The sequence below is a fragment of the Rhamphochromis longiceps genome, linkage group LG12, assembly GCF_057381845.1.
Source record: "Rhamphochromis longiceps isolate RC_006_pf linkage group LG12, R_longiceps_female_GT1.1, whole genome shotgun sequence".
Classification (NCBI taxonomy): Eukaryota; Metazoa; Chordata; class Actinopteri; order Cichliformes; family Cichlidae; genus Rhamphochromis; species Rhamphochromis longiceps.
Genome location: NC_140568.1, coordinates 533,378 through 546,865, shown reverse-complemented (window position 1 = coordinate 546,865; position 13,488 = coordinate 533,378). Strand labels below are relative to the sequence as shown.

The window sequence follows — 13,488 nt, the reverse complement described above, 5'->3', positions numbered from 1 at the left end:
GTTTACAGGTTGCTCCCAGTGTTTCCAGTGGTTTCTTCCATTTGTCCACAAAAATTCGGGAGCTCCCATCAATATGATGTCCCGGCCTGATCAGAGTCATAACATCAATGATGAGCGACTTCCATAGAGGAATGGAGGGAGGCTCAGCCCCCTCCCATCTCAACATAATGCTTTTCCTGGCCAACATTAACAGTGACTGAATTACATGCTCATGTTGTACCAGTGAGACAGGAATATATCCCAATAAACACATTAATGGGTTTTCTGTCACCTGATGACCAATGGCTGTACTAATATTGGCGCAGACCTCTTTCCAAAGTGACTGAATAATAGCACATTCCCACAAGCAATGAAATCTAGTGCCCACTCCGGCCTTACGCTGGAGACAATTTGGAGATGTTCCCATATTATACTTACTATAAATATACAGAGAAATATACACATTGTGCAAAATTTTGTGCTGCAGTTCTTTAAATCGGTTACAAACAGAGATTTTAGATGGAAGGAGCAGGATTTTGTCCCATGCCTGTATATCTATTTCACATTTAAGCAACGTCCCCCAAGATTTTCTCAACCATGCCAATTTATCCACAATTAGGGCATAAATCTCTGAATCAAACTTTGATACAAAATGTTTATGCTCCCTTTTATCCAGAAGAAACTTCTCCAACCGAGAAGAGGCTGTTGAGATTTGTAATGATTTAGCATTTTTTAACACCTATTGTCTCAATTGCGAATACTTATAAAACTCAGTCTTTGACACAGAATACTGGGACTTCAGGGATTCAAATGATTTAAACTCACCATGTTTAAAGAGGTCATAAAACCTCTTTACACCTACTTTATGCCATCCCACAAAGCTCAACACTATGTCAGAAGGTCTGGATTATTTATAAGCATTGACAAAATATTAAACGGATGACTACTGTTAAAAAGTTTTCTCAGTTTTCCCCACGTCCACATAGCATTATAGTGGGTTATGCTTTATTACGTGAGGTAAGTCATTTAGGCGTTTCCCTAGAAAGCTAACAGGTGAGGATGGTTTACATAATACTTCCTCAATATTTAGCCGTGGCAGCCCAGAATGTTCATGTATCCAGGAAGAAAGAAACCTCGCTTGTATTGAGTAGGGCTGTTCGATATAATGATATGTATCGGATGACGATATAAAAACATCTGTCGTTTCATTTTACGCTATCGTTTGTTTCGTGGTGTCGCAAAATAAACTGTTTACAGCAATATTTGTTCATCGTTCTGATGTCACTGTAGTGGCTATATTAATTTCAAGTTCTCTCTTTCTCTTATATTTAATATAACCACACTACGGACGGACAAGCGCCTGTTTTTATGCGTTGTCGTTAGCAACAACGACGGTAACACCATCGCGCGTCTGCTTGTTTATGTTCCACATAAACCTTTCACAATAAAGCTCAAGATCCTGCTGAGACTTTTCAAAATAAACTGAATCACGTGAAAGATGCAGATTATTTACGGATGAGAAGTAAAAAAGAGCCGCCAGGTGCTAAAAAATAAACCTTAGACTCAAACGTTAGAACAGGCTTTTCCCCGCAGCACGCCGTGTAATAAATACGCACAAAGAAAACGGCGCCGTTACAACTTATGTCTAAAAATGTGTAGTTTCATGCATCGGTTAAAACACTCGACTCCAGCTACATGACGCCCAGCTGGAAACACTTCACGCAAGTCGAGATTCACAGAATTTACAGAAAATGTTACATTTTTGTGATTTATATCGTTATCGGGACGATAGATGTCTTATATCGGGATATGAGATTTTGATCATATCACACAGCCCTAGTATTGAAAGAACATAATTTAATTTAATGTTTGGCACTCCCCACCCGCCCAGATCTTTCGGTAACTGTAGTGTCTCCAATTTAATTTTGGGTTTTCTTCCTGCCCAAATGAAATCCACCAGCCTTATTATTACTTTAATGTCTTCTGATTTCAAAATTGCAAACAACATGCCTGTGGGATATAATATTTTGGGTAGGATTACCATCTTAATGAGATTTATTCTTCCCAGAAATGATATCGGAAGTGACCTCCATCTTGTCAGCTCCCAAATATACAAAACCTGATGGTGCCCAGTGAAAAGGTCCCCTCCACTACACAGTCATTACAACAGATTTATCAAAATTTACTTTACATCCAGATATAAGACCAAAGTCCTTGATACACCTGGTAAGAACAGGTAGAGAGTTGGCAGGGTCAGTCAATGTCAGAAGAATATCGTCTGCATAGAGCAGAATTTCAGGTTGTTTATCCCCAATTTTAACTCCATGAACACTTGGATTTTGTCTAATGGTCAGAGGCTCAATGGCCAAAGCAAATAATAGTGGTGACAATGGGCTACCTTGGGCTGTACCTCTGCTCAATGTAACTGGGGAGGATAGCAAGCCGTTAGTTAACACAGATGCTGTTGGTATTTGTATATAATTTTGATCCACCCCAGAAAGTTTTTTCCAAACTCAAATCCCATTCAATTCTACCAAATGCGTTTTCGGCATCCATAGAAACAACAACCCCAGGCATTTGATAAAAATTTATAAAATGAATAATATTAAATAGGCGTCGAGTATTGTTATAAGAATTCCTCCCCTTAATGAAACCTGTCTGGTCAGCATGCACAATAGAGCACATTACCTTTTCTAGCCTAAGAGCCAGTATCTTTGAAAGTATCTTATTATCAACACCAAGAAGGCTCATAGGCCTGTAAGATGAGCATGACTCCGGGTTTTTATCTTTTTTAGCTATCAATGTTATATTAGCCTGGTACATAGATTCTGGGAGTTTCGATTCTTCAAGTGCTTTATTAAAAACCCTTAATAATAAACTATTTAACTTCACTTTCATTACCTTAAATTCTACTGGGAAGTCATCTGCCCCAGGACGTTTCCCTGACTGCAGTGCAGATATAGCTTTATCCACCTCCATCAGTGTTATGGGTGACTCCAGCAGGCTGACGTGATCTTCAGAGAGCTGAGGGAATACTAAGTCGAGTTAAGCCTTGTTATGTCCATCTCAGACTGGTATAAATTTGTGTAGAATTCTCTAAAGCACTCATTAATCTGACGGTTTCCTACTTGCCTTTCACCATTCACATCACACATTAGGCTTATTAGCTGATTCAAAAAGCCGTCGTCTGGCAAAAAGGACGTCTCTTTCAGCCTTTCGCATTATCAAATTACGCAAAGATGTCCTAGCAATTTTAAGCTCACTTAATGTTTCAGCTGATTTTGTTACATAATATTGTTTCTCCAGCTTTTTTATATTATTCTCGATCTCTAACTGCCTTGTTAATCGTTGTTTTCTTTTATGACTTTTGTATGAAATAATCATCCCTCTCATGTAAGCTTCATAACTATCCCATGAGGTTCTCGGGTCTATCTCCTCTATAGCAGCGGTCCCAATCTTTTTTGCGCCACGGACCGGTTTATGCCCGACAATATTTTCACGGACCGGCCTTTAAATACAAGAGGATAAATACAACAAAATAAAACTAGTACCGGTACCGAAAAAAATATTTATTCATAACACACGTGAAAAGACCCAGGAAAACAGAGTTAACGATAAAAACGATAACAAAAAACCCTGAAAACTATACATTTCACACCTGAGCCTCTAGACTCACGGCCCGGTACCGGTCCAAGGCCCAGGGGTTGGGGACCGCTGCTCTATAGCATTATTTCTAAAAAATAATGTTGTTTGCTCTGTTATGAAATGTATACATTTCTCATCCAAAAGGGACAGTGTGCTCATCTTCCAAGACATGGGGCGCTCAATATGCCTCATGGGTTGAATGGTTAGGAGTGTGGTCAGAGAGACCTATATGACCAATCTTTACCTGCTGAACCAACTGACTGATACTTGGACATAAAAATATAATCTATACGAGATGCTGACAAGTGAGGGTTAGAGTGGAAAGTGTACTCTTTAGATAATGGATTATAGTGTCGCCAGATGCCCATAAGGTCAAGCTCATTTACAATTTGCCAAAGGGCTTTGGGATTTTTTGTCAAAGTAGATTGTGGGGGAAGTTGATCCATTTTTGGGCATAAAACACAGTTAAAGTCACCCGCTAATATTATATTAGCACAGTCCATGACCTCTAATTGACTAAATAATACCGTGTAAAACTCATCATCCTGTGCATTCGGCGCATATATATTATCTAGAAGAACAGTTTCCCCATGCAACATCCCTTTAACCAAAATATATCTTCCTTCATTGTCCTTGTGAGTGGCTGTAGCAGTGAAGGGAAGGTTTTTGTGTATAAGGGTAATAAACCCCCTTTTATTTGTGGAGTAGGATGAAAAAAAATTTGACCAACCCATTCTCTACAGTATTTGTGTTCATCATCTGTCAGATGGGTTTCTTGCAAAAAAGCAACGTGAATCAAATCTTTCTTCAGACAATTTAGACTTGACTTTTTTTCACCACATTGTTGGACCCTTTAACATTCCAAGTACTTATCTGACATATAAGAAGAGTAATATATATTTTGTGTTGTTACATATTTAACCAAATCTGCATTTGACCAGTCTGAACCTATCGACCAAAATAATTGAGCATAAAACAAGAACACTGGTTCCCAGCAAAACCTGAACACAAAGCCTGGAAACCTCAACCCTCCCCAACACAAATAACAAATCCTCAGCGTCGCACATGGTCTCATTTTCGGGGCTATTGCTGGCTGCTATGTCACTGCTAGTTTTCGCTTTGACTCCTCGTTTGCATATTTCTCTCTCTCTGCTTGAATCGAAGGTGTGCAAAAAACTCGTCTAAAGACATTATATAAACATTCGAGGCAATTTGTTGGCAAAATGAGCTAAAATACTAATATTTTACAGCTGGCCAGTGCAGAGCTCATAAACTCACATCTGCTCAGTGCAACGCATCACATGACACATCACGTGGTTAATAGGTTCAGACTGGTCAATTAATCCATTCTAAATACATAGGAGCAGGTTTTCAGGCTTGTCCCTCCACCACATTCAATAATCTAAAGATTGGCATCTTAATAAAATGCCTGGCTAATGTTGGGCTTGAGTAAGAAATCACACGTTTCCTTTGATAAACAGTTTAAAGGTACAGAGGTGAGCATCAAAAGCATACCTTTCCTTTGTAATCCACTAAACACACGAGCTGTGTAGTTGTTCTGTGACTGTACTTCACTTTCTAGGTTTTATGATGATTAAATACGCGTCATTGGTGACATGCAGGTGGGAACAAATTACAGACCACAGTGAAGATGGAAGATTCCAGGGCAGAGGCCAAAGTCGAGGCCTCTAAGCCTGTCGCAGCCTCTTCAGGGTCCCAGGAACCCAAGAGTGACATTCCAGATCTTTCCACATCATCCCTTGCTGTACTGCAGAGTGATGTTCAGCCTGTTGGCCATGACTATGTTGAAGAAGTGAGTTTGAACAAACTGGGACATACTTGGGAACAATGCAGGAATTCAAACTTGGAGTGTAATGTGTTGCTTTCTTTTCCAGGTCCGCAACGATGAAGGCAAAGTCATTCGCTTCCATTGCAAGTTGTGTGAATGTAGTTTCAATGATCCAAATGCAAAGGAGATGCATCTAAAAGGTCGCCGGCATCGCCTGCAGTACAAGGTTAGTCTTCAAGCACTTCCCCAAATTAACAGCTGACAGCAGGAAATGCTCTTTTGATAACACGTGTTCCTATCATACACATGAGGGAAAGCCGTCCCCTTATCCAGTCTGTGTGTTTGAGCACTGCACAGGTGAACTGAGCTAAACTCACCTATCTTCACATACAGTGTTGTGCAAGAAGTCACTTTGTTATTTTTTACTTTCATTCAGCCAGACTGTAGCAGCTTCTCCTCTGTGACGACAGGGCACATTTTCCTGCCACACACTGTACTTTATTTACTTCACTCCCCTTAGACAGACGCTCAGACTGCATGCCCTGCTTTGTCACGTCGCACACGCTCCTCTGGTCGTGCCCCGTTGTACTCGATGCTTTTCAGAGCCTCTCTCAAGGATGGAACCATTGTTGTCCACACAAAAGACAACTTGGCAGACAACTAATTTTAAACTGTATCTCACAGCACTTTGTTACAGTATCATCATCATGATGTCGTCCCTCGTGGCATATGGTCAGCGGGGGGCACAGCTGCTTAGCCTTACGTTTATAACCAGTCGAGTTCTTGATTGCAGTTTTTGTTTTGTAGAAAAAGGTAAACCCAGACCTCCAAGTAGAAGTCAAACCCAGCATTCGAGCCAGAAAGATCCAGGAGGAGAAGATGAGAAAGCAGATGCAGAAAGAAGAGTATTGGAGAAGAAGAGAAGAGGAGGAGCGCTGGAGAATGGAGATGAGGTATGGCTATGATCTTGTTATTAGTGGGTGGAGATGGTGGAGTCATGTATGCACCAGTGCCTTATCAAAAGGTCACCTATGGGCTGTAATATTATGTCTGTTTGCGTAATTGGTTGTTACATTTTAATAATAATAATTGCATTTATATAGCGCTTTTTGGGACCCCTCAAAGCGCTTTACAATGCCACTGTTCATTCACTCTCACATTCACACACTGGTGGAGGCAGCTACAGGTGTATCCACAGCTGCCCTGGGGCAGACTGACAGAGGCGAGGCTGCCATATCGCGCCATCGGCCCCTCTGACCACCGGCAGTAGGTGAAGTGTCTTGCCCAAGGACACAATGACCGAGACTGTCCGAGCCGGGGCTCGAACCGGCAACCTTCCGATTACAAGACGAACACCCAACTTTTGAGCCACGATCGCCCCATTTTCCTTCTATAAAGTACAACAGATGATACATGCTTTTTTCCCAGGAGCAGTGAAACGTTTCTACATGGTGCAAGAAGCAGACAGATAAAATATTTGAGTGAGACCAGTTCTGGTTTACATTTTCAGGCGTTATGAAGAAGACATGTACTGGAGACGCATGGAGGAGGAACAGCACCATTGGGATGAGCGGCGTCGTATGCCAGATGGAGGATATCCACAAGGGCCTCCGGGCCCTCCTGGTCTACTCGGAGTCCGCCCTGGCATGCCCGGCCTGCAGCCTCAGGGGCCTGTGGTAGGAGATGTCTTTGGGGTTTTTGTAATAAGACACTAATAGAGTAGTTGTAAAATAAATAAGCTCTCAACAGAGCTTATGGTTGACGGTGCCACAGACTGAAAGCTCTGTCCCCCAGTCTTTAGTCATGTACAGGGAACAACTAACAAAGTCTGAGCCCATCACTGAAAACGATGAGCATGCTGGACTTAGCAGTGAACAAAAGGAAACAAGAGCCTGGCTGATCTTTAGGATATAGTTCTAGGAACTGTGGACCCCTCTGCTGCCTGCGGTTCTGTTGCACTAACGAACATTTGAGGAAGATTTATGGCTTTTGCAGTGAAGGCTCCAAGAACTTAGCTTTTCTCCTATCTCGTTGTGTATTCGGAGTTTGACTACGATGGCCATCTCTTGTTTGAATTAACAAAAAATGCAATTGACAGTTATTGTTAAAAAATAACGCGGTTTTTTTCTTGGTTTGGCTTTTAAGAGGTGAAATGTATCATTTGAAAGTCTGTTTTTTTTATACCTGTTTAAGCTTTTTGATCTTAGCGCTGGCATGTCATTTAATAAAACCTAAACCTGTTTGAACTGTTCCATCTTACAGCCTCCACGCCGGCCCGACTCCTCAGATGACCGCTACGTTATGACCAAGCATGCAGCCATCTACCCCTCAGAAGATGAGCTTCAGTCCATCCAGAAAATTGTGTCAATTACAGAACGTGCTCTCAAACTGGTGTCTGACATAATTACAGACCAGGACAAGACCAAAGAAGAAGACAAAGAGAAGAAAGAACCAGCAAAAGACAGGTCTGTGGGTGGATGACAATCTTTAGTTTTAGTAGTAGAACAGTCTTTGATGAAGCCCCTAACCCACCGAGACAGTTTCAAGGTCGGTCAGGAGCCAGTGCCGAAGTTCAGATCATTTCTGTTTGGCAGATCCAATAGCCCTTTACCACTGGTACGTACTCAGCCCGGCTCTTTTAGGGTGTGCGGTTAGGTTGTAGTAACCTTGAGGTTAGAGGTCAAGTTGAAATGTGTGATAAGCTGAGCACACAGTGATGCAGGGTTTTGATATTCATACTGTGGGTGCATCTACTAGGTGGCCATTGCCACTATTTTTAGTACCTTCTCCTACTTAGTACCTACTTCCAGCTGCGTTGCTATAACAACCCAAGGCACATTGAGGTGGTGCTGTTCACATGTATGTAGTGCTGCAGAGCTGTGCCCCCGTCTTGTCCCACATGTGTGCGCTGGGTCGGAGATGCTCTGAATCTCACTGTACGTGTGTGTAGTGACAATAAAAAGGCAAAACAACTGACACAGTGCAGTCGGTGCTCCTGGGGAAGGAGGGGGTGTAAGATTATGCTGAGAACCACTTACTCCAAGGTTTGACTCTCGTGTCCAAAGAAAAACTGATGTAGTGACATGGCTCTCCTGAGGCAGGAAAACTCGCTGACTTAGGGGGATTTCAAGTCTAATAGTTGCTGTTGTGCTTTGCTCATTTCCCAGAGCCCTGAAGGGAGTGATGAGGGTTGGTGTCCTGGCCAAAGGCTTGCTGCTCCGTGGGGACAAGAATGTCAATCTCGTCCTGCTCTGCTCTGAGAAGCCCACAAAGAGCCTCCTCACCTCCATCGTGGAGCACCTCCCCAAACAGCTAACAGTAATATCTTCACCATGTCACCCCACACTTGTTCTTTAGTGGCAGCTTTGACAGACACCCCACTTAGATCACCCGCCTCAGTTCGGACACAAGGCATACAAACTGCTGTTTTTATGAAGACCAACTTCTTTCTTCAGATTGCCTAAATATTTACTTGTGAATATGCCTCAGAGTAATGTTAGATGAGAGTATTGATACGGCAGCCTGTCATGTGACCTGTTGTGTACTTGCACCAGTTCCAGTATTTTTGTGCCCCACAGGAGACTTCCTGAGGGGTCCTCATGAACTGAATGAGGGTATAAACTGGAGGGGTTCAGCAGCTTTCAGGGATGAAGAAGCTCTGATTTTCTTGCTGCATATTACAGAGTTACCGTACGCGCACACAGACTGGGGCTGCGATGCAGAGTAACCTCACCGCTATGAAGCTGGTTTACCTTCTTAACCATCACAGGGTTTAACTGTACATATGAAAGTGTCCACTGAGCTGACTACGTACGCCCCTCAAGTTATTTCTTTTGGAAATGAATTGATTTTCACTTTTTAAAAAATGTTCTCCTCCAGATGGTAACATCAGAGAAATATGAAGTCAAAGGGTCTGTCCAGGAAGCAGCCATCATTCTGACGTCCTGTACCGAGCCAAAGATGCAAGTGACAATCACGCTGACTTCACCCGTCATCAGAGAGGAAAATGGCCGGGATGGAGGTTGGAAACCCAAGACAGCCTTTCGCTTTCTTTTTTTGATATTTATCTCTCTGTAAAATCAGTTTCAGTATGTTGGTTGATGCTCTGAAGAGCACTGTCCTGCTGGCACACGGTGGTTTTGCCGTTGTAGTGGTCTAGTCCATGTTCCTTATTTGATTCAGCTGAAAGAGCTCATTAACATGAGAGATCATTTCTTACCTTTACTGTGTTGTGCACAGTGTGAACTGCCTTTATGTAAACAGCAAATTATAGTTTTTAAAACCTAAATGAAACCTCAGATTTCTATAATCTGCTTTATGAGACGTCCAACCTAAAGATTGTCTGAGTCTTGTAATTGTGTGGTTCTCATTACTACTTTGTTTTGTTGTAAAGAAAATGAAAAGGGTATGTGCCAGCAGTATTGCTCTCGTGCTTTTGCTCTGTAATTCTTACCTCTCAGATGCTATCGTTATCCTTTAAACAAAGCATGATCAGTGTTTGCATTGTGTTAAGTCTAGTTATTCCCAGGTGAGATTCTGTTTTGTTTCCTGTGTTTCAGGGGATTGTTTCCATTTTGTTGTTGGGAGACATACATTACTTTTTTTCCCAAATTTCCATCAAGCTATGCGACAAAAGACAATTCCTGTACGCGTCTAAGTGATAAATGAACAGACGTAGGAGACACGACATGTCTTAAAGTTTAATCTGAACTAGTTGTGCACAGGTGGGAATTTTGCGTTGCTTTTGTAATCAAGATTTGGCCGAGTTGGAGAAATTTGGTTGTGATTTTGTCACAGGAAACAAATGTTCCTTTTGTGTACTGAACACTTCACCATGCTGACGTCCCCTGTTCTAAAGTGCTCCCCTGAGTTGATTCGTGTCGTCTTTTTACATAAACTGCACTCAAAATTGGGCTCAAAGCAGCTCATGTTTAGCTAAAAGCAAACACCTTTAACCTCAGACATTATGGAAAAAGGAGTACAAACGATTTGAAGATGGTCAGCTATTCTACTGAATCAGTAACTGTGATGATTGTTCTGAGGATTATTCTTAGGGGAGTATTAATAAAAGTTCAGGAAAGGAGACTATGGCAGAGGAATCTGTGGTTGCACCTGAATATGGCTTCTGGTATATAATGATTGTTGGGGTCTTATTCCAAACTACTGATGTTAGGTTTTTGCATGCATGATATCCTAACCCTTTTGTTTTCTTGTACTTCTCCTCTTCAGCAACCATTGCTTCCTCTTTTTATATATATTTTTTTTATCTATATCTATATATATCTATATATAGATATATATATCTGATGTAATATACAACTTGAGCACAGAGTTAAATTTTTCCTCCCCCTCACTTTCTTTCGACACTAGTACATCGTCTCCTATGAAAGGGTTGGTAGGGCCTGAGAGCTTCGGAAGGATTTTTGACCAAGGTTTTCTCACATCCCAAAAACTTTGCCACACCTACTGTTGCTGTGCCACTTTTTTTATCAGGTCACTTGCTATTTGCCCGTTCTTCCTAATTGTAACACAGTTCATCATTAGCTGTCGAATCCCTTGATTCTCAGTGCTTGAACAAGAAACATCTACAAAACGTCCATATTAATTTACCAGTTGCCAACAAACACAATTACCTGATAAAACAGTTTTGGCTTCAAACATTTGTGACCAAACACTCAGTGTAGCTATGGTATTGGTCTGTTCGTCTTAGGTGAGTCTGTAAACATAATGACCTAACATGCTGTACACTGTCTGCAAACAAAGCTTTGACATTAGTGTTTTGCTGTGTTTTTCAAATGTCAGTGATCTCTTTGAAATTCTGAAAAAGCAAGTGTAGGTTGTTACGGAAAGAGAAGCTGGTATGTGTGGCAATGTGTTTGTTCTCTGCCAGCCTCGCTGACCTGGTCAAACACCCATTCCTCATCACCATTTTGACACTTGGAATTCATTTTTAGATGTAACCTCGGGTATGGTGAAAGACCCAGTGGACGTCTTGGACAGGCAAAAATGCCTTGACGCTCTGGCTGTTCTGCGCCACGCTAAGTGGTTCCAGGTTCGGAACATCATTTTACTTTCTTCTTGTAGCCTTATGAGATGCATTATTTCAGTATATTCATTTGTTTGGTTTTTTTGGGTTATAATTAAACTATTTATAGCAAAAACACACACACATATATTCAAGGATGTCATCTGTGCCAACAAAAATCTGGTCAAAGTATGTTGTATGTAGAGATGATAACCCAAGTTCATTTGAATCTCTCACAAAAAAACCTAGCAAAGAATTGGCATCCTTGTATCCCCAATCCAATTTAGACTGACATATAGTGACATGTGATTCCATAAGGCTGCACAGTAACCAGCACAAGGTTGTACCATCCAGAAGTGCTTTCATGTTCAATGTTTGTATTGTTTTATTCTATATATTTTGTACAATGAGGATTGAGAGAAAAAGGAACATCTGTATATTTTGCTTTGATTTTGCTACCAGGCAAAGCACAGGCAAAGTAAAACAGATTTCCTTGCCTCTTTCAGTCCTTATATTCTCCTCTCAGGTGGACTCTTGTACTTTAAGTCCCTGTTTGTGAGATACCTGGACAAATCTGGGGTCAGGGTTTAGAAGATGGCAAGAAAAGTCCTCATTTCTTGTGCATCTTGCAAACTGTGACTTCCCTTACTAACTGCGAGGTCCAAGACTACTGGGAATGGCAGCTGATTGCAAACAGTTATGGCTTATATGCAAATCGAACCATACTCAAGCTTCCATTATGCACAGTAGTATTTGGAGCCTCTACAATGAAACTGATTAACGTGTTTGGTCCATCTCTTATCACGCTGGGTCACTCCATAAACCTAACTTTATTGCATCAAAGGCTAGAGCCAATGGTCTTCAGTCCTGCGTGATCATCATCCGAATCCTGCGAGACCTCTGCCAGCGAGTTCCCACGTGGTCAGCATTCCCCGGATGGGTAAGTGCCATTAACATTAGACCTCAACCGCAGTGCGTTTTGACACTTTGCGGTTTTTATAATGGAATTGTAAAATTCAGAGAAACACTCTAAACAACTTGTCCGGAACTGTTTTTATCATCTAAGAAACATTTCTAAACTCAGGCTACTGGTGTCAAAGGCAGAACTTGAGATGATTATTCATGCTTTTATCTCTTCTCGTTTGGATTATTGTAACGGTCTTTTTACGTGTCTTAACAAATCAGCTCTGGATCGCCTTCAGTCTGTACAGAATGCAGCGGCAAGACTTTTAACTGGTACAAACAAGAGGTCACACATTACTCCAGTTTTGGCTTCTCTTCATTGGTTGCCTGTAAATTTTAGGGTTCATTTTAAAATTTTAGTTGTAACTTTTAGAGCTCTGCATGGTGAAGCTCCCCAGTATATCTCTGACCTGTTGAAACCTCATGCTTCATCCCGAGCACTTAGGTCTTCAGGTCAGAGGCTACTGGTGGTCCCACGTACTAGATTTAAAACACGTGGGGATCGGGCTTTTCAGGCACTGGCACCTAGGCTGTGGAACTCTCTGCCGTTGTCTTTACGCTGTCTGGACTCTACTGACTCCTTTAAAAAGCAGCTGAAGACATTTTTATACAAACGGGCTTTTAACTAATTTAATTAATTTTAACTTGTATGTCTGATCTTACTGTAAAGCACTTTGTGATTTTTATCTGTGAAATGTGCTATATAAATAAATTTTACTTAATTATTTTTTACTTAGAAATTTCTATGGTGGTCTTGACTATCCTTCAGATGCCCCCCCAGGCACCTCATTGTGTGGGTTAATATGCTGAATGAAGTCTGTTTAGTGCTGGAGGAAATGGTTCATTTGTTGCTTTGCCTTCATGTGCATTGAATTGATATTACAGTCACAGAAAGTGTTGTGGTTGTTTTGATAAATCAGATTCTTAAAGACTAAAATGAAACGAGAATAGAAATGAAATTTCCTTAATTTTCCATTTCTGATTATAGAAGAATGTTCTCATGAAAAATAAAAATGCAGGGACGAAGTTACCCTGCCCAGGATGGGTATACAGAGGCCCCACTACAGAGTCCCGTTCACAGCTGGTG

At 41.4% G+C, this 13,488-nt stretch overlaps 1 protein-coding gene across 2 annotated transcripts in view; it reads left to right on the top strand.

Annotated features, from left to right (window-relative positions):
* zfr (zinc finger RNA binding protein) overlaps positions 1–13,488 on the top strand; it is a 41,403-nt gene that overhangs the window by 19,167 nt on the left and 8,748 nt on the right. Inside the window, exons 9-17 of one of the 2 annotated variants that reach the window (XM_085424255.1) lie at positions 5,247–5,437; positions 5,520–5,639; positions 6,221–6,366; positions 6,924–7,089; positions 7,676–7,878; positions 8,581–8,731; positions 9,293–9,434; positions 11,368–11,465; positions 12,283–12,378. In XM_085424255.1, coding sequence (XP_085280381.1) covers positions 5,247–5,437; positions 5,520–5,639; positions 6,221–6,366; positions 6,924–7,089; positions 7,676–7,878; positions 8,581–8,731; positions 9,293–9,434; positions 11,368–11,465; positions 12,283–12,378 — 1,313 coding nt within the window. The remainder of the gene's footprint in view (positions 1–5,246; positions 5,438–5,519; positions 5,640–6,220; positions 6,367–6,923; positions 7,090–7,675; positions 7,879–8,580; positions 8,732–9,292; positions 9,435–11,367; positions 11,466–12,282; positions 12,379–13,488) is intronic. The other variant, XR_014913885.1, reaches the window with a different exon arrangement.